This window comes from Oncorhynchus kisutch, linkage group LG12 (genome assembly GCF_002021735.2).
Source record: "Oncorhynchus kisutch isolate 150728-3 linkage group LG12, Okis_V2, whole genome shotgun sequence".
Lineage (NCBI taxonomy): Eukaryota > Metazoa > Chordata > Actinopteri > Salmoniformes > Salmonidae > Oncorhynchus > Oncorhynchus kisutch.
The window spans coordinates 5636900-5662301 of record NC_034185.2 but is presented as its reverse complement, the minus strand read 5'-3'; the positions used below and the strand labels follow the sequence as shown (position 1 = coordinate 5662301).

General features: G+C 42.4%; 1 protein-coding gene across 8 annotated transcripts in view; it reads right to left on the bottom strand.

Annotated features, from left to right (window-relative positions):
- Positions 1-14508: 14508 nt before the first annotated feature.
- Positions 14509-25402, bottom strand: part of LOC109879527 (jun dimerization protein 2-like) — a 51616-nt gene continuing 40722 nt past the window's right edge. For 5 of the 8 annotated variants that reach the window (XM_031836767.1, XM_031836766.1, XM_031836763.1 and 2 more), the window contains exons 3-5: positions 24425-24652; positions 21823-21927; positions 14509-17061 (exon numbers count right to left, since the gene is read on the bottom strand). In XM_031836767.1, the coding sequence (XP_031692627.1) occupies positions 16858-17061; positions 21823-21927; positions 24425-24643 (528 nt within the window). In that variant the 5' untranslated portion in view covers positions 24644-24652 and the 3' untranslated portion in view covers positions 14509-16857. The remainder of the gene's footprint in view (positions 17062-21822; positions 21928-24424; positions 24653-25402) is intronic. The other 3 variants (XR_004211842.1, XR_004211843.1, XM_031836764.1) reach the window with 3 other exon arrangements.

Sequence of the window (25402 nt, the reverse complement as noted above, 5' to 3'; positions counted from 1 at the left end):
TTTCTGGTAAAAAACAGGGTTAGTGACACACAACTGGAAGTCACATGACCCTTGGAAAGTTTGCATAGCAGTATCAACCTATAGGGGCATATCTACTATCCAGTAAACCCCACAGGGGGTCCATTCTTCTATTTACAGGGGGAATATATATCACGTGCTGATCCTGGAATTAGCCAGACTGGAATAGTAGGAGGTAGAATGAGACACTGTTTACACACAGTTTCACAGAGAGATGGTGATTAATCAAATGAGCTATATTTTATATAAAGAAAGGTAAAATAAATAAATATGACTACAGCAATAAAATATTAATTAATATTAATTAATTTAAAAAATAATTATTTTTTTTGTGTATCTTTAATTAGATCTTTATTTAAGGCAAGTCAGTTAAAAGAACAAATTCTTATTTTCAATGACGGCCTAGGAACAGTGGGTTAACTGCCTTGTTCAGGGGCAGAATGACAGATTTGTACCTTGTCAGCTCGGGGATTTGAACTTGCAACCTTTCGGTTGAAGAAACCAAATAATTTCATGTTAGATACAAATACTTAGACTTGTCCCAGATCTCTTGTCTCCTCCTATAGCCTGGTCCCAGATCTGTTGTCTCCTCCTATAGCCTGGTCCCAGATCTGTTGTCTCCTCCTATAGCCTGGTCCCAGATCAGTTGTCTCCTTCTATAGCCTGGTCCCAGATCTGTTGTCTCCTTCTTTAGCCGGGTCCCAGATCTGTTGTCTCCTCCTATAGCCTGGTCCCAGATCTGTTGTCTCCTTCTATAGCCTGGTCCCAGATATGTTGTCTCCTCCTATAGCCTGGTCCCAGATCTGTTGTCTCCTTCTATAGCCTGGTCCCAGATCTGTTGTCTCCTCCTATAGCCTGGTCCCAGATCTGTTGTCTCCTCCTATAGCCTGGTCCCAGATCTGTTGTCTCCTTCTATAGCCTGGTCCCAGATCTGTTGTCTCCTTCTATAGCCGGGTCCCAGATCTGTTGTCTCCTCCTGTAGCCTGGTCCCAGATCTGTTGTTTCCTTCTATAGCCTGGTCCCAGATCTGTTGTCTCCTTCTATAACCTGGGCCCAGACCACGGAAGGAGTGTTGTATGGCATTGAAGCTCGGGCCCAAAGAAGGGCTAGAAGTATACAGAATAATGTTGTCTGCGTATTTTTCCAGTTTAGGCACAATTTAGATTTTGGCCACTAGATGGCAGCAGTGTACGCGCAACGTTTTAGACTGATCCAATGAACCATTGCATATCTGTTCAAAATGTTGTATCAAGACTGCACAAATGTGCCTAATTGGTTTATTAATAACTTTTCAAGTTCATAACTGTCCACTCTCCTCAAACAATAGCATGGTATTATTTCCCTGTAATAGCTTCTGGAAATTGGGCAGTACAGTTAGATTAACAAGAATTTAAACTTTCTGCCCATATCAGATATGTCTATGTCCTGGGAGATGTTCTTGTTATTTACAACCTCATGCAAATCACATTAGCGCATGTTAGCTCAACCGTCCCGCGGGGGGGGGAGACACCGACCCTGTAGAGGTTAATGGATGACTGGGGAAGAGGATCTACCATACTGTAGTTTAGACAGAAACTCTTAACGGATGACTGAGTCTCACACATTAGCACATAGCTTTGGAGTTTCCACCAGCCTACACTACTCCTATCTCAGCACCTCACCAGCCTCAGGGGGATAGTCACAGGGGGTGAGACCTATTGGACCCTGTCAGAAGTAATGCACTTGAAAGAGAAAGGGGTGTCGTCTGAAGTGAGGCCCAGTCAACCATCCAGTCAACCAACCTGTCAACCACCCAGTCAACCAACCTGTCAACCATCCAGTCAACCAACCTGCAACCACCCAGTCAACCATCCAGTCAACCATCCAGTCAACCAACATGTCAACCATCCAGTCAACCAACCTGTCAACCATCCAGTCAACCAACCTGTCAACCACCCAGTCAACCAACCTGTCAACCACCCAGTCAACCAACCTGTCAGCCCCCAGTCAACCAACCTGTCAACCACCCAGTCAACCAACCTGTCAACCACACAGTCAACCAACCTGTCAACCACCCAGTCAACCACCCACTCAACCACACAGTCAACCACCCACTCAACCACCCAGTCAACCAACCTGTCAACCAGCCAGTCAACTACCCAGTCAACCAACCTGTCAACGATCCAGCCAACCATCCAGTCAACCAACCTGTCAACCATCCAGTCAACTACCCAGTCAACAATCCAGTCAACCAACCTGTCAACCAGCCAGTCAACCACCCAGTCAACCATCCAGTCAACCAACCTGTCAACCAGCCAGTCAACCACCCAGTCAACCAACCTGTCAACGATCCAGCCAACCATCCAGTCAACCAACCTGTCAACCATCCAGTCAACCACCCAGTCAACCATCCAGTCAACCACCCAGTCAACCAACCTGTCAACTATCCAGTCAACCACCCAGTCAACCAACCTGTCAACCATCCCAGTATGTAAAAAACTCCACTCAGATTTACTATAATGGGCGACGTGTCAGGTACCTGGAAGTTACACTATATATATATATATATATATATATATATATATATACACAAAGTATGTGGACACCCCTTCAAATTAGTGAATTCGGCCATTTCAGCCACACCTGTTGCTGACACATGTATAAAATCGAGCACACAACCATGCAGTCAACATAGACAAACATTGGCAGTAGAATAGCCTTACTGAAGAGCTCAGTGACTTTCAGCGTGGCACCGTCATAGGATGCCACCTTTCCAACAAGTCAGTTCATCAAATTTCTGCCCTGCTAGAGCTGCCCCGGTTCAACTGTAAGTGCTGTTATTGTGAAGTGGAAACGTCTAGGAGCAACAACGGCTCAGCCACAAAGTGGTAGGCCACACAACGGGGCCGCTGAGTGCCGAAGCAGTAGTGTGTAAAAATCGTCTGTAACACTCACCAAGTTCCAAACAGTCTCTGGAAGCAATGTCAGCACAAGCACTGTTCGCCGGGAGCTTCGTGAAATGGGTTTCCATGGCCGAGCAGCCGCACACAAGCCTAAGATCACCAGGCGCAATGCCAAGTGTCGGCTGGAGTGATATAAAACTCGCCGCCATTGGACTCTGGAGCGGGGGAAATGCATTCTCTAGAGTGATGAATCACAATTCACCATCTGGCAGTACAACGGACAAATCTGGGTTTGGAGAGAACGCTACCTACCCGAATGCATAGTGCCCGCTGTAAAGTTTGGTGGAGGAGGAATAATGGTCTGGGGCTGTTTTTCATGCCCCTTAGTTCCAGTGAAGGGAAATCTTAACGCTACAGCATACAATGACATTCTAGACGATTCTGTGCTTCCATCTTCGTGGCAACATTTTGGGGAAGACCCTTTCCTGTTTCAGTATGACAATGCCACCGTGTACAAAGTGAGGTCCATACAGAAATGGTTTGTCGAGTTCGCTGTGGAAGAACTTGACTGGCCTGCACATTGCCCTGACCACATCGAGTACCTTTGGGATGAATTGAAACGCCGACTGCGAGCCAGGCCTAATCACCCCCAACATCATTGCCCGACCTCACTAATGCTCTTGTGGTTGAATGTAGCAAGTCCCTGCAGCAATGTTCCAACATCTAGTGGAAAGCCTCGCGTCAAAGGGGGGACCAACTCCATATAAAGCCCATGATTTTGGAATGAGATGTTTGACGAGCAGGTGTCCACATCATTGGTCATGTAGTGATCATCAACCTGCAAGTCAGGAAATTATTTACATTTGTTCTTTCCAGTCAGAGTAGGGGGGGGGGGGGAATTGTACAGACTATATTGGTGAATACAGAAATAACCTTTGCGTATGTCTTTCAGAGTTTTCTGATCGTTTTATTTTGTGAAGATGGCGCTCGCTGTTCCTGTGTATTTTATCAGAAACCATTAAGTATTTGTTTATGTCCTCTAAGTCTAGTACATAGCATGTAACCTTATATAGAGGGTCTCTCTTCATAATGTAGCCACCATTTTGAAGTTACTGCTGTTGTTTTTACATGGAAGGTCTCTCTTCATAATGTAGCCACCATTTTGAAGTTACTGCTGTTGTTCTTACATGGAAGGTCTCTCTTCATAATGTAGCCACCATTTTGAAGTTACTGCTGTTGTTTTTACATGGAAGGTCTCTCTTCATAATGTAGCCACCATTTTGAAGTTACTGCTGTTGTTTTTACATGGAAGGTCTCTCTTCATAATGTAGCCACCATTTTGTTGTTGTTTTTGTTGCATTTGATATCATGAGATCAAGAAAACAATCATTGTGCGCCGGACGAAAAGACCTAAACACCTCCTGCCTGGCAGAAGAGCCTCCAACACAGAAACATGTTCTGAAGAGCTTCAAGGACAAGACCAGAATGCATCCCAACCAATGATGTATTTAAACCCTGGATTGATGATGCTATGTATTGGCCATTAATTATGAGGCTTTGAAGCCACCAATCAGCTATTTTCAGTGGCTATTTGAAGAATATAAAATATATTTTGTTTTGTTTAACACTTTTTGTGTTATTTCATAGTTTTGATGTCTTCACTATTTTTCTACAATGTAGAAAATAGTAAAAAATTAAGAAAAAGCCCTTGAATGAGTAGGTGTTCTAAAACTTTTGACTAGTACTGTACATATTTGATTCAGTGATTGAAACTACGACCCCATCCTCAGTAGCCTATCTGGAGATAATGCCATAATGGCGGATAGTCAAGGCCAGTTTTGGGTTGAATTGGGTTTACCGGCAGGGAAACGATTGTATACCAGCCTTGTCTAATTATGCTCATGAGTTGGAGTTCCGTCCCGTCGAGATGCCAATGGGCCACTAGCAGAGCCGGGAGAAGATTAATATTGGGACAGGGATATGGAAAGGTGGATTTCGAGTGACGAGGGGATGAGGAAAATGAGGAGGAAGAAGAGGTTGAAGAGAGTGAAGGAGGGCAAAGGTTGAGTTTGAATCTGTTGAAAATGGCATGTCGATGAACACTGGGGTCAAGTAGTTCTGGAGATGGAAGTGAATGAGGGAGATTTAAGTGAGGTGAAGAGCTCGGAGCACAAGTTTTTGTATTGATGGACATGGTTATGAGAAAGATTAGTTCGGTACAGTGGGAGTGAGATTTTGGAGAAAGTGGATCCAGGCCTTTTGGCTGATCCATTTGTGCTATCACGTGGGTGGAAAAGATGTTGGGTGCTGTTGATTCTGTGAAAATAACCCAAATTGGACTTGTGATGTTTTTTTGTTTTTTTTCTTCTGCGAAGAGGGAGCAGGCGCTCCGTGAAACTCAACTTGGGTCAAGATCTGTATCTTGCTTTGCTGTTAAGAATAGGGCACCATTGAAGGAAGTGATTTCTACGGTTGCGTGAAAGATGTACTATGCAAAAATCCCTCCTCCATTTCCTGGTTTCTAAAATTCTAATCGTTGGCCTAATTTCAGTTTATGTGGCAAAACAAGTGAATCATGGCACCGCTGTGAAATATATTTTCCATCACCAAAAATATAGTATTTTCAGCTGTTTGAAGCTGGTGTACAAAACCGAAAATAAAAGACGAAAATGAAGAACGGGAAGCATAGAATTAGCGCACATAGAACAGATCTACTGCGTCTTAGACTTGCTTTCAATGAGAATGAAAGATCTATTACTCCCATTTCTATGTGAAATTTGGTTGGGTCGCCCAAATAGCTACTAATTTCAGCTTTAAAACAAGAAGTTCCTGTTTTTTAAAGAGTATCCCCGCAATTAAATGTTTATACTCTTTTGATTATTAGTTAAAATGTTTGTTGTGTACTAGGTGTCGTCTGCTATTTTTTGTTTGCGATCACAATGTTAAAGAAATAAATTCTTCCCAAAGTGCTAAAACCAAAACAAATGAAAAACAATGGTTTGCTTTTTCTTTACAATATCTGTACTGTACCAACACGAAGGACCAGCCTGCTATTCATATCTGTACTGTACCAACACGAAGGACCAGCCTGCTGTTCATATCTGTACTGTACCAACACGAAGGACCAGCCTGCTGTTCATATCTGTACTGTACCAACACGAAGGACCAGCCTGCTATTCATATCTGTACTGTACCAACACGAAGGACCAGCCTGCTATTCATATCTGTACTGTACCAACACGAAGGACCAGCCTGCTGTTCATATCTGTACTGTACCAACACGAAGGACCAGCCTGCTGTTCATATCTGTACTGTACCAACACGAAGGACCAGCCTGCTGTTCATATCTGTACTGTACCAACACGAAGGACCAGCCTGCTATTCATATCTGTACTGTACCAACACGAAGGACCAGCCTGCTATTCATATCTGTACTGTACCAACACGAAGGACCAGCCTGCTATTCATATCTGTACTGTACCAACACGAAGGACCAGCCTGCTGTTCATATCTGTACTGTACCAACACGAAGGACCAGCCTGCTGTTCATATCTGTACTGTACCAACACGAAGGACCAGCCTGCTGTTCATATCTGTACTGTACCAACACGAAGGACCAGCCTGCTATTCATATCTGTACTGTACCAACACGAAGGACCAGCCTGCTGTTCATATCTGTACTGTACCAACACGAAGGACCAGCCTGCTGTTCATATCTGTACTGTACCAACACGAAGGACCAGCCTGCTGTTCATATCTGTACTGTACCAACACGAAGGACCCGCCTGCTATTCATATCTGTACTGTACCAACACGAAGGACCAGCCTGCTGTTCATATCTGTACTGTACCAACACGAAGGACCAGCCTGCTATTCATATCTGTACTGTACCAACACGAAGGACCAGCTTGCTGTTCATATCTGTACTGTACCAACACGAAGGACCAGCCTGCTATTCATATCTGTACTGTACCAACACGAAGGACCAGCCTGCTGTTCATATCTGTACTGTACCAACACGAAGGACCAGCCTGCTGTTCATATCTGTACTGTACCAACACGAAGGACCAGCCTGCTGTTCATATCTGTACTGTACCAACACGAAGGACCAGCCTGCTGTTCATATCTGTACTGTACCAACACGAAGGACCAGCCTGCTGTTCATATCTGTACTGTACCAACACGAAGGACCAGCCTGCTGTTCATATCTGTACTGTACCAACACGAAGGACCAGCCTGCTATTCATATCTGTACTGTACCAACACGAAGGACCAGCCTGCTGTTCATATCTGTACTGTACCAACACGAAGGACCAGCCTGCTGTTCATATCTGTACTGTACCAACACGAAGGACCAGCCTGCTGTTCATATCTGTACTGTACCAACACGAAGGACCAGCCTGCTATTCATATCTGTACTGTACCAACACGAAGGACCAGCCTGCTGTTCATATCTGTACTGTACCAACACGAAGGACCAGCCTGCTGTTCATATCTGTACTGTACCAACACGAAGGACCAGCCTGCTGTTCATATCTGTACTGTACCAACACGAAGGACCAGCCTGCTATTCATATCTGTACTGTACCAACACGAAGGACCAGCCTGCTGTTCATATCTGTACTGTACCAACACGAAGGACCAGCATGCTATTCATATCTGTACTGTACCAACACGAAGGACCAGCTTGCTGTTCATATCTGTACTGTACCAACACGAAGGACCAGCCTGCTATTCATATCTGTACTGTACCAACACGAAGGACCAGCCTGCTGTTCATATCTGTACTGTACCAACACGAAGGACCAGCATGCTATTCATATCTGTACTGTACCAACACGAAGGACCAGCTTGCTGTTCATATCTGTACTGTACCAACACGAAGGACCAGCCTGCTATTCATATCTGTACTGTACCAACACGAAGGACCAGCCTGCTGTTCATATCTGTACTGTACCAACACGAAGGACCAGCCTGCTGTTCATATCTGTACTGTACCAACACGAAGGACCAGCCTGCTATTCATATCTGTACTGTACCAACACGAAGGACCAGCCTGCTGTTCATATCTGTACTGTACCAACACGAAGGACCAGCCTGCTGTTCATATCTGTACTGTACCAACACGAAGGACCAGCCTGCTGTTCATATCTGTACTGTACCAACACGAAGGACCAGCCTGCTATTCATATCTGTACTGTACCAACACGAAGGACCAGCCTGCTGTTCATATCTGTACTGTACCAACACGAAGGACCAGCCTGCTGTTCATATCTGTACTGTACCAACACGAAGGACCAGCCTGCTGTTCATATCTGTACTGTACCAACACGAAGGACCAGCCTGCTGTTCATATCTGTACTGTACCAACACGAAGGACCAGCCTGCTATTCATATCTGTACTGTACCAACACGAAGGACCAGCCTGCTGTTCATATCTGTACTGTACCAACACGAAGGACCAGCCTGCTATTCATATCTGTACTGTACCAACACGAAGGACCAGCTTGCTGTTCATATCTGTACTGTACCAACACGAAGGACCAGCCTGCTATTCATATCTGTACTGTACCAACACGAAGGACCAGCCTGCTGTTCATATCTGTACTGTACCAACACGAAGGACCAGCCTGCTGTTCATATCTGTACTGTACCAACACGAAGGACTAGCCTGCTGTTCATATCTGTACTGTACCAACACGAAGGACCAGCCTGCTGTTCATATCTGTACTGTACCAACACGAAGGACCAGCCTGCTATTCACGTGGAGTCATGACTTCCGTATGATCTGGGCCTATAGCTCAATACACCCAGTTACATTTCTGTATATGCAGGATTGTTTTTGGGCACAATGATGGTGTAATAAATGCACATGGAAGAAATAAATGAATAAGTAAATAAATAAATAAGTAAATAAATAAACAAACAAGTAAATAAATGAGTAAATAAATAAATAAACAAATGAGTAAATAAATGAGTAAATAAATAAATAAACAAACAAGTAAATAAATTAGTAAATAAACAAGTAAATAAACAAGTAAATAAACAAGTAAATAAATAAACAAACAAGTAAATACATGAGTAAATAAACAAGTAAATAAATAAGTAAATAAACGAGTAAATAAACAAGTAAATAAATAAATAAGTAAATAAACGAGTAAATAAATGAGTAAATAAATAAGTAAATAAAGATTGGAAAGCTGCCACAGTCATCCCCCTCTTCGAACGACACCATTATGTATACATCTGGCCCTTGTTTGGACACTGTGCTTCAACGCCATACAACACTCCTTCTGTGGCCTCCAACTGCTTTTAAATGCTAGTAAAACTAAGTGCATCTAATGTCCTCTGATCATGTTTTTTGGCCCAAGCAAGTCTCTTCTTATTATTGGTTTCCTTTAGAAGTGGTTTCTTTGCAGCAATTTGACCATGAAGGCCTGAGTCACACAGTCTCCTCTGAACAGTTGAGATGTGTCTGTTACTTGAACCCTGTGAATATTTTATTTGGGGTGAAATCTGAAGTGCAGTTAACTAATGAACGTATCCTCTGCAGCAGAGGTCACTCTGGGTCTTCCTTTCCTGTGGCGGTCCTCATGAGAGCCAGTTTCATCACAGAGCTTGATTGTTTTTGAGACTGCACTCAAAGAAACTTTCAAAGTTCTTGAAATCTTGTCTTAAAATAATGATGGACTGTCTTTTCTCTTTGCTTATTTGAGCTGTTCTTGCCATAATATGGACTTAGTCTTATTTAGTAAAAGACCATCTTCTGTATACCCACACTACCTTGTCACAACACAACTGATTGGCTCAAACACATTAAGGAAAAAAATTCCATCAATTGATTTTTAACAAGTCACACCTGTTAATTGAAACGCATTCCAGGTGAATACCTCATGGAGCTGGTTGAGATCATTCCAAGAGTGTGCCAAGCTGTCATCATGGCAAAGGTTGGCTGCTTTGAAGAATCTCAAATATAAAATATATTTTGATATTGTTCTACAATGTAGGTGTCCATCCTTTTGACTGGTACTCTATATAATATGGATATTCTGAATAAACGTGTCAACAACTGCCAGGTTATTTTTTAATCTGTAGCCTAATCTGATTGACAGCGTCAATAGAATGCCTTCAAATACCAGCTGATCAGCAATTGTGATAGAACTGTGAGCATGCACGATCACAATAGATAAACTTCCAATTGAATTAACTAAACATGGTCATTATTTATTGCATAATAACACAATTCTACAACAACAATAAAACTGAAGTTATACCATATTTATTTAATCCGTTTGCAAGCAGGTAGGCTACACAAGTGACAGAAATTGATTTGCAATGACTAGTGATATCGTCATTTCAACATATTTATTGAACAAAATGTTAGGCTACAATGGCATAGAAATGAATATGCTGGCCAACATATGCAAATGTAGCCTGTCAGTTTCATTCTGAACTTTTCCCCATAACAGGAAGCACATGACTCAATAACTTCCATTTCAAATTACCACTAGTGCAACGCTGATTGCCCGCTCGAGACCCAAGAACAGAGCATGCGTTAAACCCGTTGTTTGATACGGTTTTCCATAAGGCCACATTAGAATGCGGTTTAACTATTCGTTTTCCAGTACTTTGTTGTGGTTATTTATTGGTGCACATCAGTTCTATCGTGTTAATATTTTATGGGAAAGGTATGATAATTGGTATCTGAATAGCCTACAACTGGCGAAAAGTTGTCAATACTGCGCGTGCTGCTCTCGCCTCTCACTCACGTGACTCAAATGCAGCGACAAACACTTTCACTCAGCAACAGCCTGCCACACTGCCTGATAGTTAACAACAGCCTGCCACACTGCCTGATAGTTAACAACAGCCTGCCACACTGCCTGAAACTGGTTAACAACAGCCTGCCACACTGCCTGAAAGTTAACAACAGCCTGAAAGTTAACAACAGCCTGATAGTTAACAACAGCCTGCCACACTGCCTGATAGTCAGCAACAGCCTGCCACACAGCCTGAAAGTTAACAACAGCCTGCCACACTGCCTGATTGTCAGCTACAGCCTGCCACACAGCCTGAAAGTTAACAACAGCCTGCCACACTGCCTGATAGTTAACAACAGCCTGAAAGTTAACAGCCTGATAGTTAACAACAGCCTGCCACACAGCCTGATAGTCAGCAACAGCCTGCCACATTGCCTGATAGTCAGCAGCCTGCCTGATAGTCAGCAACAGCCTGATAGTCAGCAACAGCCTGATAGTCAGCAACAGCCTGCCACATTGCCTGATAGTCAGCAACTGCCTGATAGTTAACAACAGCCTGATAGTTAACAACAGCCTGATAGTCAGCAACAGCCTGATAGTTAACAACAGCCTGCCACACTGCCTGATAGTTAACAGCCTGATAGTCAGCAACAGCCTGCCACATTGCCTGATAGTTAACAGCAGCCTGCCTGATAGTCAGCAGCCTGCCTGATAGTCAGCAGCCTGCCTGATAGTCAGCAGCCTGCCTGATAGTCAGCAACCTGCCTGATAGTCAGCAACAGCCTGATAGTCAGCAACAGCCTGCCACATTGCCTGATAGTCAGCAACTGCCTGATAGTTAACAACAGCCTGATAGTCAGCAACAGCCTGCCACATTGCCTGATAGTCAGCAACATCCTGATAGTTAACAACAGCCTGCCTGATAGTTAACAACAGCCTGCCACACTGCCTGATAGTCAGCAACATCCTGATAGTTAACAACAGCCTGCCTAATAGTCAGAAACAGGTCACAGTGAAATAGATGGTTTTGTTGTTGAAACGCCAAAATGGTCGTAGAAGTTGCCCAAAAAATACCGCGACCAATACATTTTCACTCGTGACATGGTTGAACCACCGTGAAAACGCAGTGACAGAGGAGCGCCCTCTCAAACGGAACAGTAATCTGCGATGCTCGGCCATGTTGTCAACAAGGAAGCATGATGCATTGCCCAGAAAAATACTTACAATATATATTTGAATTTTCAAACTAGTCACTCTGTCACTTTTGTTTTGAGCCGACTAAACCGTGGGTTTTGAATGGGGCTCCTGGCTCATGCCTGGGATTGCATTCCATAACGAATACAATCAACTTTTGACCCGGTGTAAATAAGGCAGCATGAATAATACGTTGTTGCTGAAAGGCTAGGATGGCCGCGGTGCAATTTCAAGCAGGGGAGATTTTTACATGACACATGAATCGAATCCCGTCAATGTCCGCAAAGAGGGAGGGACTATAACTCACGTTTGGATAGCTCAATAACCAATCAAAAAACCTGTTGTGAAACACCATCAGCCGCCAAACCCCACACATAGAAAGTCACATACCAGTCGACGGTCAAAGAGCGGCCCCTGTTGGATGTTTTAAGTAACGCTTCCCAATAATAATGATTATTTCACCTTTATTCCAGTAGGAGGCGATATAGAAGTCAGTGTTTGCGGCGTCTTTCCATAAAGAAACATTTATTTCAGTAGTTTCCTGAGCTGAAACGAACAGAAAACAATTACAGTTCATTGATTATAACTACAGACATTAAGTAATATCGCCAACGTTTCACACACATTGTATGGACAGTCCGGGACATATCTATTTCCTTTACACGTGTTCAAGCTAGAAGAAGAAAAACATCTAACGGATGTTGAGAGAGGAAAATGAACACGTCATTTTTAAAAAACAAAAAAATCCAGCTCAAAAAGACTGTGTCCCGCTGTATTGCTCAGGCTGCACCACAGCGTCTATTCACAGGCGCGATCCCACTACTGAGCGGCACGGGGGCTTTGGCCTGCTCCGTTTCCGACCTGGGCCGGTGCACCCCTCCTTAGACGACCTGGTGGTCCCGGGCTCCCCCAGGAGCACCATATCGATACCGAACTTAGTGCGGACACCCGATCGGCATAGTCCACTGGAGCTCAGAACTCCTGAGCTCAAACGATCCGCCAGCCTAAGCCTCCCAGCAACTTGGATTACAGGCGCACGCCACTGCGCCCGGCGAGAAACGAGAGGATTTTAAAGGCATTTGAAGTTAAATTCGTGACGTCACACCACGCGTCACACAGTTTATATGATTGTATAACGATCTCTTGTGGTGGCATATAGAATTGCAGCGGTGTTCAAATTTAATTGTGTCTCGAGCTGTGCTCAAAGCCTGCTCACTTGTTATGGGTGACCCAGTATGGTATGTACTGTATTGCCGCATTCAAGACAAACTGGGAACTCGGAAATCTCAGACTTCTGACTTAAGTGCATACAAGACGACGGAAAAGAAAGGAGTTCGACTGGAATCTTTTTGTTGGAACAGTCATCCTGCTCAGAATTCCAAGTTGGAAACTGGGGCATCTTTCTAGAGCTCCAACTATCCAACCTGGAGATTACTGACATCATGGGATTATTGACGTCAGGAGTGGGAGGGCCAAGAGACCAGACAGAGGTGGCTGTACAGAACGGAGTGCTCAGGTTAGGGTGTAGGGTTTGAGCAGAGCCTGAAGGTAGGGAGGGGTTGTTCCTCTTGCTGTTCCATAGGTAAACACCATGGTCTTGTAGTGGATGTGAGCTTCTTGTGGAAGCCGGTGGAGGAGTGAGGAGGAGCAGGGTGACACGGGAGAACTTGGGATGGTTAAACACCAGGCGGGCTACAAAGTTGCTGGGGTTTGATGGCACAAACGGGGAGCCCAGTCAACATTGATACCAGTACATCATGTATATGAGGCTAACCGTAAGACAGATTTGCTACATGATCTTTCTGACTTGAAATTGATTAGTGCAAATCCAACCCTTGTATTCTAGGTACTGAACTGGACATAGAAATAGGGATGATTTGCATGAATTTGAGACCCTGGTTTGATTCCATCTATCACAGTGGTCTAAATCGCTGAATCTCAGTGCTAGAGGTGTCACTACAGACCCTGGTTTGATTCCATCTATCACAGTGGATCACACAATCACTTCCAACTTTGTGGCAACAGTTTGAGGAAGGCACATTCCTGTTTCAGCATGACAATGCCCCCCCTCGCGCACAAAGCAAGGTCAGGACGGAAATGGTTTGTCGTGATCGGTGTGGAAGAACTTGACTGGCCTGCACAGAGCCTTAAGCTCAACCCAATTGAACACCTTTGGGATGAATTGGATATTCCATATTAATGCCCCCATGATTTTGAAATGAGAAGTTATACGAGCAGGTGTCCACATACTTTTGGCCATGTAGAGTATCTCATCATTATATCCAAATCTCCAGTAGAGAACTTTTTAGAGAAGGAGGTAGCTACCTCCCAATATGGTGAGCGGAGTATTGGCGAGTAGGTGAAAGTACTGGGCATGTGGAAAGGAGTGGGTGGGTTGTTATGAAAGCAAGGGGCATGTGAACATTTCTGGGTAACAATTTTTGGACCACCTTACCGTGGTCCAAAAAGAAAGAAAAATTGTTTTGCTTCTTAGCAAAGAGCAGTTTCTCAAGCAATCATTTTGCTATGACTGTCTGGGAGTGGTTTGAGTTGGGGAGGGGAAAACTGAAAAATAGCTGATATTGTCAGAGAGGTTTGGAACAACATTATTCCAACCTCATAGTGTGGAAATATATAAAACACAGGTATCACTTGTTTTTTTGACTGCTCTGGGTCCTTTTAATATTGAAAAAAATACAACGAGACACTGATGTCAAATACACAAAAATCACATCAAGTGATTACAACAATTACAAGGCTTTTCATACACAATATATATGTCACTTATAAAACAGTCTAAAATAAGTATATTGAAATACAGACATTTGAATTAACAATGCCTTTTTTAATTTTATTTTTAATAAACAACAGGAGTGTAAACATTATTTCATAAAGTATGTATGTGCTTTTATTTCATGACGCCAGCGTCACCTCGAATCGGATCAACCGGATACTTCCATCGTCAAGGCAGAGGATATACAACAACAACAACAACAACAACAACAAGCATTATAATATGCAATAAAAATATGTTCCAACTTGGTAATGAACAAATCCTAGAATAGTACTACGCCTGTGTATTTCAACGTGGTACACTGGCTGGATACGCCTGTGTATTTCAACGTGGTACACTGGCTGGATACGCCTGTGTATTTCAACGTGGTATAATGGCTGGATACGCCTGTGTATTTCAACGTGGTATAATGGCTGGATACACCTGTGTATTTCAACGTGGTAAACAGTATACTGGCTGGATACGCCTGTGTATTTCAACGTGGTACACTGGCTGGATACGCCTGTGTATTTCAACGTGGTACACTGGCTGGATACGCCTGTGTATTTCAACGTGGTATACTGGCTGGATACACCTGTGTATTTCAACGTGGTACACTGGCTGGATACACCTGTGTATTTCAACGTGGTATACTGGCTGGATACACCTGTGTATTTCAACGTGGTATACTGGCTGGATACACCTGTGTATTTCAACGTGGTACACTGGCTGGCTACACCTGTGTATTTCAACGTGGTATACTGGCTGGATACACCTGTGTATTTCAACGTGGTACACTGGCTGGCTACACCTGTGTATTTCAACGTGGTATACAGTATACTGGCTGGATACACCTGTGTATTTCAACGTGGTACACTGGCTGGATACACCTGTGTATTTCAACGTGGTACACTGGCTGGATACACCTGTGTATTTCAACGTGGTATACTGGCTGGATACACCTGTGTATTTCAACGTGGTACACTGGCTGGATACACCTGTGTATTTCAATGTGGTACACTGGCTGGATACACCTGTGTATTTCAACGTGGTACACTGGCTGGATACACCTGTGTATTTCAACGTGGTATACTGGCTGGATACACCTGTGTATTTCAACGTGGTACACTGGCTGGATACACCTGTGTATTTCAACGTGGTACACTGGCTGGCTACACCTGTGTATTTCAACGTGGTATACTGGCTGGATACACCTGTGTATTTCAACGTGGTACACTGGCTGGCTACACCTGTGTATTTCAACGTGGTATACAGTATACTGGCTGGATACACCTGTGTATTTCAACGTGGTACACTGGCTGGATACACCTGTGTATTTCAACGTGGTACACTGGCTGGATACACCTGTGTATTTCAACGTGGTATACAGTATACTGGCCTGATACACCTGTGTTTTTCAACGTGGTACACTGGCTGGATACACCTGTGTATTTCAACGTGGTACACTGGCTGGCTACACCTGTGTATTTCAACGTGGTACACTGGCTGGATACACCTGTGTATTTCAACGTGGTACACTGGCTGGATACACCTGTGTATTTCAACGTGGTATACAGTATACTGGCCTGATACACCTGTGTATTTCAACGTGGTATACAGTATACTAGCTGGATACACCTGTGTGCCTCTACAGTTATACCTGTTTAGAATATCACAACAACAACCTCTTTGTTTGTCTCAGAGTCGGTAAGTGCCGGTAACAGAGCACCATAGTGATTGATCTTAGTGTTTCCCCTTCCGAAACGATAGTTTCCACTATTTATAAATATATCAAAATATATCTTCTTCCATCTGATATATAAATATGTCACAATATATCTTCTTCCATCTGTCCCTTAATGTAATGGTGGTTGGTTGCAGTAAACAAACGGTGTGGCACTGACTTGGTTTAAAAACAAAAACACTTATTATGACGCAGAGATAACTGGGTTGGGCATTTAGGCTCCTCCCTCTTCCCTCGGAACCCAATCGGGTAACGTTACCGAGGTGTTACCGAGGCAACGGAACCCTAACAACCCCGGGTGTTTTGGGCAAAGGCAGACTTGAGTCTCCAGCTTGGCGCTCAACACACAGTACATTAAGTGCTTCAACAACAAAAGCATCAGGTGATTTTTTTGAATCTTTCGTCATCTTTGACGACAGTTGTTTTTCTTGTGGTCGGATTCCTTCCTTCGTTCCCGCCCTTCGGTTTCACTTTTCCTCTGTGGTTTCACTTAGAGGCCTCCAGCTTTTCGGCGGCCAGGAGTTCGAGCAGGGGGTTGGCCTCGCTCTCAGGGGTCTTGACGCTGTCGGTGCGGACGATGCAGGTGGGGCGGTGGAGGTTGAGCATCACCATTAGCTGCTGTCTCTCCATCCTCAGCTCTTCGATTTGGGCCTTTAGGTCGGAGTTCACTACCTCCAGACGCTCCGACTCCTACAGGGAGGACAGAGAGGGGAGGGGGGTATACTGTTAGGTCATTGATTTAGCCTTTATTTAACCAGGTAACACATTGAGAACACTTTCTCTTTTACAATAATAATGACCCGAGGTCCCACTTTAAACAAACTATAAGCAGGACTGGGGTGTAATGGGTTACATGTAACATATATATTTTTTTATTAACTTTGTAATCTGTTACTTTACCAGCATTAAAACTGTCATCCATTACTTTAACAGCATTAAAACTGTCATCCATTACTTTAACAGCATTAAAACTGTCATCCATTACTTTAACAGCATTAAAACTGTCATCCATTACTTTACCAGCATTAAAACTGTCATCCATTACTTTACCAGCATTAAAACTGTCATCCATTACTTTAACAGCATTAAAACTGTCATCCATTACTTTACCAGCATTAAAACTGTCATCCATTACTTTACCAGCATTAAAACTGTCATCCATTATTTTACCAGCATTAAAACGGTCATCCATTACTTTAACAGCATTAAAACTGTCATCCATTACTTTACCAGCATTAAAACTGTCATCCATTACTTTACCAGCATTAAAACTGTCATCCATTACTTTACCAGCATTAAAACGGTCATCCATTACTTTAACAGCATTAAAACTGTCATCCATTACTTTACCAGCATTAAAACTGTCATCCATTACTTTACCAGCATTAAAACTGTCATCCATTACTTTAACAGCATTAAAACTGTCATCCATTACTTTACCAGCATTAAAACTGTCATCCATTACTTTACCAGCATTAAAACTGTCATCCATTACTTTAACAGCATTAAAACTGTCATCCATTACTTTACCAGCATTAAAACTGTCATCCATTACTTTAACAGCATTAAAACTGTCATCCATTACTTTACCAGCATTAAAACTGTCATCCATTACTTTAACAGCATTAGAAATATACTTTTGAAAAACGAGACTATTACTTTTAAATTCAGAAAAAAGGGATGTTTGCGAGAAAAAAAACCTTTGTGACACTTTTCTGTTTTCTCAAATCAGTGTTGAAAAAAATGGATGAAGTTTTTATTTATTTTTACCTTTATTTAACTACTCTGTCATTTATCTATTACTGTTGATATCTATATTGATGTGAATCACACTGCTACTCGGTCATTTATCTATTACTGTCGATATCTATATTGATGTGAATCACACTGCTACTCGGTCATTTATCTATTACTGTCGATATCTATATTGGTGTGAATCACACTGCTACTCGGTCATTTTATCGTTTTGCGCCTCACGGGTGGTGGAATTGAAGAAGTTTAAGCTGCCGATCACTCATTGGTTTTTGCGACCAGTGGACAGCCAGTGAAAAAGGGGCTCTTGCAACAGCTGCATAGTGTGGATCCCAGCCTATAGAATAACAGCTGCATTATGAGGATCCCAGCCTATAGAATAACAGCTGCATTATGAGGATCCCAGCCTATAGAATAACAGCTCCATTATGTGGATCCCAGCCTATAGAATAACAGCTCCATTATGTGGATCCCAGCCTATGGAATAACAGCTGCATTATGTGGATCCCAGCCTATAGAATAACAGCTGCATAGTGTGGATCCCAGCCTATAGAATAACAGCTCCATTATGTGGATCCCAGCCTATAGAATAACAGCTGCATTATGTGGATCCCAGCCTACGGAATAAAAGTTTGAGGGAGTTCCTCCCTTCTAAACTCCTCTGTGCTATTTGGGCTCCATACTGTCAAAAACAAGTTTCATTTGAGAAGACCACGAGTGGGACTTTTATTGAAAATCCATACACCTAACAGACTTTTGACAGACACTTTTGACAGACTTAAACAGATGCAAATGATCAAGATATTTAATGTGTCACCAACAAAATAAGTAAACAATAGACCTATAGAAAATGCAACATGCAAATAGCATTTTTCAGTAGTGCTCACAATATGCCATTCCAAGACCAGAGTTCTTTTTTTCAACTGGACGCAATGAGCCCAATCAGTCCTCCATGACAACGCAATCATAAACAACAGAGTTGGCTAATTATGCTCAAGCTAATCTATATTTCCAAGTCCTATTCTTGAAGATCGAAGGAGTATTAAATAAATTAGAATGACTAGAAATCTGACAGACTTTATTGTTTAAATGTAAAGATCTAGCCTAAGCATATTATTATCTGCAGTAGAAAGCGATGGGTTAGAATAAGTCTACATAACCCATAAAGTAAAATGCAACATATATGTATGGCCAGCTATGTACACGACAGCATTGATTTATCCTGCAATAAATGTTGTTCAATTGGTAATATACATTTTGTGTCTTCTTCTAATGCTTCTTGAAAGTAATTTAAAAGTATCTGAAAGTAATCAGATTACTTTGGGTAATCCAAAAGTTATGTTACCGATTTATAATTTGACAGGTAACTAGTAACTGTATTGGATTACATTTAGAAAGTAACCTTCCCGACCTTGACTATGACAGAGAGCACTCATCACGTCTTTATAAACACGACGTAGATTCTTCACAAATGATTTAGAAGTAACCATACAATCTATTCTAGATTCTACAGCCAATTTGCAAAGAACACCAGAGTATATAGTATATATAAAGAACACCAGAGTATACAGTACACATAAAGAACACCAGAGAATACATAAAGAACACCAGAGTATACAGTACACATAAAGAACACCAGAGAATACATAAAGAACACCAGAGTATACAGTACACATAAAGAACACCAGAGTATACAGTACACATAAAGAACACCAGAGTATACAGTACACATAAAGAACACCAGAGTATACAGTACACATAAAGAACACCAGAGTATACAGTACACATAAAGAACACCAGAGTATACAGTACACATAAAGAACACCAGAGTATATAGTACACATAAGGAACACCAGAGTATATAGTACACATAAAGAACACCAGAGTATACATAAAGAACACCAGAGTATATAGTACACATAAGGAACACCAGAGTATACAGTACACATAAAGAACACCAGAGTATATAGTACACATAAAGAACACCAGAGTATATAGTACACATAAAGAACACCAGAGAATACATAAAGAACACCAGAGTATACAGTACACATAAAGAACACCAGAGTACACATAAAGAACACCAGAGTACACATAAAGAACACCAGAGTACACATAAAGAACACCAGAGTATACATAAAGAACACCAGAGAATACATAAAGAACACCAGAGTATACAGTACACATAAAGAACACCAGAGTATACAGTACACATAAAGAACACCAGAGTATACAGTACACATAAAGAACACCAGAGTATACAGTACACATAAAGAACACCAGAGAATACATAAAGAACACCAGAGTACACATAAAGAACACCAGAGTATACAGTACACATAAAGAACACCAGAGTATACATAAAGAACACCAGAGTATACATAAAGAACACCAGAGTATACAGTACACATAAAGAACACCAGAGTATACAGTACACATAAAGAACACCAGAGAATAATAAACAGAGTACAGTACAAAGAACACCAGAGTATACAGTACACATAAAGAACACCAGAGTATACAGTACACATAAAGAACACCAGAGTATACAGTACACATAAAGAACACCAGAGTACACATAAAGAACACCAGAGTATACAGTACACATAAAGAACACCAGAGAATACATAAAGAACACCAGAGTATACATAAAGAACACCAGAGTACACATAAAGAACACCAGAGTATACAGTACACATAAAGAACACCAGAGAATACAGTACACATAAAGAACACCAGAGTATACAGTACACATAAAGAACACCAGAGAATACATAAAGAACACCAGAGTATACAGTACACATAAAGAACACCAGAGTACACATAAAGAACACCAGAGTATACAGTACACATAAAGAACACCAGAGTATACAGTACACATAAAGAACACCAGAGTATACAGTACACATAAAGAACACCAGAGTATACATAAAGAACACCAGAGTATATAGTACACATAAAGAACACCAGAGTATATAGTACACATAAAGAACACCAGAGTATACAGTACACATAAGGAACACCAGAGTATACAGTACACATAAAGAACACCAGAGTAAATAGTACACATAAAGAACACCAGAGTACACATAAAGAACACCAGAGTATACAGTACACAAAAAGAACACCAGAGTATACAGTACACATAAAGAACACCAGAGTATACAGTACACATAAAGAACACCAGAGTATATAGTATACATAAAGAACACCAGAGTATACATAAAGAACACCAGAGTATACAGTATACATAAAGAACACCAGAGTATACAGTACACATAAAGAACACCAGAGTATACATAAAGAACACCAGAGTATACAGTATACATAAAGAACACCAGAGTATATAGTACACATAAAGAACACCAGAGTATACATAAAGAACACCAGAGTATACAGTATACATAAAGAACACCAGAGTATACAGTATACATAAAGAACACCAGAGTATACATAAAGAACACCAGAGTATACAGTATACATAAAGAACACCAGAGTATATAGTACACATAAAGAACACCAGAGTATACATAAAGAACACCAGAGTATATAGTACACATAAAGAACACCAGAGAATACATAAAGAACACCAGAGTATATAGTACACATAAAGAACACCAGAGTATACAGTACACATAAAGAACACCAGAGTATACATAAAGAACTCTGCCGCCATTTTGAAAAAGAAAAGAGACTAACCCTTTGGAGGAAGTCTGTTCTCTCCTTCTTCTTGTTCCGACATCGTGCTGCTGCCACTTTGTTCTTATCTCTCCTCCGTCTCCTCCTCTCATCGTCCTCGTCCATCTGCAAGGAGAAGGAAGTATTGTGATTATGGTGACCTTATTCAAGGCCTGCATATTATTAAATATAGTTATTCCAACCTTGGGTTCTATCTTTCCTGCATTTTATACACCTGATGCAGTGTTGTTTCACTCCTAGTTTGTTTTATTGTGAATGTCAAGTAACAACGTCTCAGCTTCATACCTGTGCTTGCCATCTTGGAGGCAAAAGTGAATAGTTTCAGAGAACCCAGATTGAAATGATTAAAGGCCCAGTGGAGTGAAAAACAGGATTTTCCTGTGTTTTATATACAGTGGAGCAAAAAAGTATTTAGTCAGCCACCAATTGTGCAAGTTCTCCCACTTAAAAAGATGAGAGGCCTGAAATTTTCATCATAGGTACAGTTCAACTGTGACAGACAAAATTAGGGGGAAAAAATCCAGAAAATCACATTGTAGGATTTTTTATGAATTTATTTGCAAATTATGGTGGAAAATAAGTATTTGGTCAATAACAAAAGTTTCTCAATACTTTGTTATATACCCTTTGTTGGCAATGACAGAGGTCAAACGTTTTCTGTAAGTCTTCACAAGGTTTTCACACACTGTTGCTGGTATTTTGGCCCATTCCTCCATGCAGATCTCCTCTGGAGCAGTGACGTTTTGGGGCTGTTCTGGGCAACACAGACTTTCATACCCTCCAAAGATTTTCTATGGGGTTGAGATCTGGAGACTGGCTAGGCCACTCCAGGGCCTTAAAATGCTTCTTACGAAGCCACAGCTTCGTTGCCCGGGCGGTGTGTTTGGGATCATTGTCATGCTGAAAGACCCAGCCGCGTTTCATCTTCAATGCCCTTGCTGATGGAAGGAGGTTTTCACTCAAAATCTCACGATACATGGCCCCATTCATTCTTGCCTTTACACGGATCAGTCGTCCTGGTCCCTTTGCAGAAAAACAGCCCCAAAGGATGATGTTTCCGCCCCCATGCTTCACAGTAGGTATGGTGTTCTTTGGATGCAACTCAGCATTCTTTGTCCTCCAAACACGACGAGTTGAGTTTTTACCAAAAAGTGATATTTTGGTTTCATCTGACCATATGACATTCTCCCAATCTTCTTCTGGATCATCCAAATGCTCTCTAGCAAACTTCAGACGGGCCTGGACATGTACTGGCTTAAGCAGGGGGACACGTCTGGCACTGCAGGATTTGAGTCATTGGCGGCGTAGTGTGTTACTGATGGTAGGCTTTGTTACTTTGGTCCCAGCTCTCTGCAGGTCATTCACTAGGTCCCCCCGTGTGGTTCTGGGATTTTTGCTCACCGTTCTTGTGATCATTTTGACCCCACGGGGTGAGATCTTGCGTGGAGCCCCAGATCGAGGGAGATTATCAGGGGTCTTGTATGTCTTCCATTTCCTAATAATTGCTCCCACAGTTGATTTCTTCAAACCAAGCTGCTTACCTATTGCAGATTCAGTCTTCCCAGCCTGGTGCAGGTCTACAATTTTGTTTCTGGTGTCCTTTGACAGCTCTTTGGTCTTGGCCATAGTGGAGTTTGGAGTGTGACTGTTTGAGGTTGTGGACAGGTGTCTTTTATACTGATAACAAGTTCAAACAGGTGCCATTAATACAGGTAACGAGTGGAGGACAGAGGAGCCTCTTAAAGAAGAAGTTACAGATCTGTGAGAGGCAGAAATCTTGCTTGTTTGTAGGTGACCAAATACTTTTTTTCCACCATAATTTGCAAATAAATTCATTAAAAATCTTACAATGTGATTTTCAGGATTTTTTTTCTCATTTTGTCTGTCATAGTTGAAGTGTACCTATGATGAAAATTACAGGCCTCTCTCATCTTTTTAAGTGGGAGAACTTGCACAATTGGTGGCTGACAAAATATTTTTTTGCACCACTGTCTATTTATATATTTCCACACTATGAGGTTGGAATAATATTGTGAAATTGTGTAAAATGCACTTTTAGTGTAAGAGCAGTTTGAAAAGACCGCCTGAAATTTCAGCCTGTTTTGGTGAGATGGAGTTTTGGCCTTTCCATGGTGACATCACCATGTAGTAAATTAGGCAATAGACCAATAAGAAAGGGAGTTCCAAACCTCTCTTCCAATAACAGCTAGTTTTCAGTTTTCACCTCCCCACTCAGACCACTCCCAGACAGTCCTTGCAAAGTCTTGCTTGAGAAATGGCTCTTTGCTAAGAAGCAAGTTCTGTTTCTTTTGTTTTACCATTTTTATTGAAAACAATCACAGTAAGGTACTTAATTGCTCCCCAGAAAGGATTTGATATTAAGATAGAAATGGCTGCATTGGACCTTTAATTAAGTTGTGTAACATCTAAACAACTTCTGAAATTGGCCACTTGGTGGAGCTAAACGTTGGACAGGCTGACAACATCTAAACATCAGTCGATCATAAAAAATCTAATAAAAACATGGCATCCCTCGAAAATATCAACATCCACCACCGTTCCTCCTCTTCATCCTTCTCTTCCTCCACCTCCTCCTCCTCACCTCTCCCTTGATAGCAGTGAGCGGCCTCTTGCCCAGCCGTCCCAGGATATGCAGCGGTGACAACATAGCGCCCAGGTTCCTGAAGTCCTGTGCCAGTTTGAGCTGGTCGGTGAGCGTGGTGGCAGATATGCCGGCCAGCAGGCCCAGGCTGGGCAAGGAGCCGGCCGTCAGGGAAGGGTCAGGGATCTGACCGGGCATCATGTCAGACCCAGCTACCATACGCCACCGCTGTGGAGACAGAGAGGAGAGGAAGGGAGAGAGGAGAGGACGGGAGAGGAGAGGACGGAAGGGAGAGAGAGAGAGGAGAGAGGAGGGAAAGGAACGGAGAGAGAGAGGGGAAGGAAGGGAGAGAGAGAGGGGAAGGAAGGGAGAGAGAGAGAGGAGAGGACGGGAGAGAGAGAGAGGAGAGAGAAGGGAAAGGAACGGAGAGAGAGAGGGGAAGGAAGGGAGAGAGAGAGGAGAGAGGAGGGAAAGAAACGGAGAGAGAGAGAGGGAAAGAAACGGAGAGAGAGAGAGGAGAGGACAGGAGAGAGGAGAGGACGGAAGGGAGAGAGAGAGGAGGGAAAGGAACGGAGAGAGAGAGAGGGAAAGAAACGGAGAGAGAGAGAGGAGAGGACGGGAGAGAGGAGAGGACGGAAGGGAGAGAGAGAGGAGGGAAAGGAACGGAGAGAGAGAGGAGAGAGAAGGGAGAGAGAGAGGAGAGAGGTTAAGATTAAAATCATCCTGTCAATGACTGATGTAATTATTTGTCATGTCAGAAACAACCACACAGAGAAGAAGAAAAAGGGAGGTTCATTTAATGTCCAAAACATTTCAAACATAGGATATATTCCTTTCCCACACAGTTTAAAAGCTATTGTCCAATATCCTCCACAGACAGCCATTTAACGGAATTGACAGACTGGATTTTGCTGAATTCTACACTGGAATGTTAATCTACACTAGTATCTTGGCTCCATGTTCAGGCTGTGATTAATC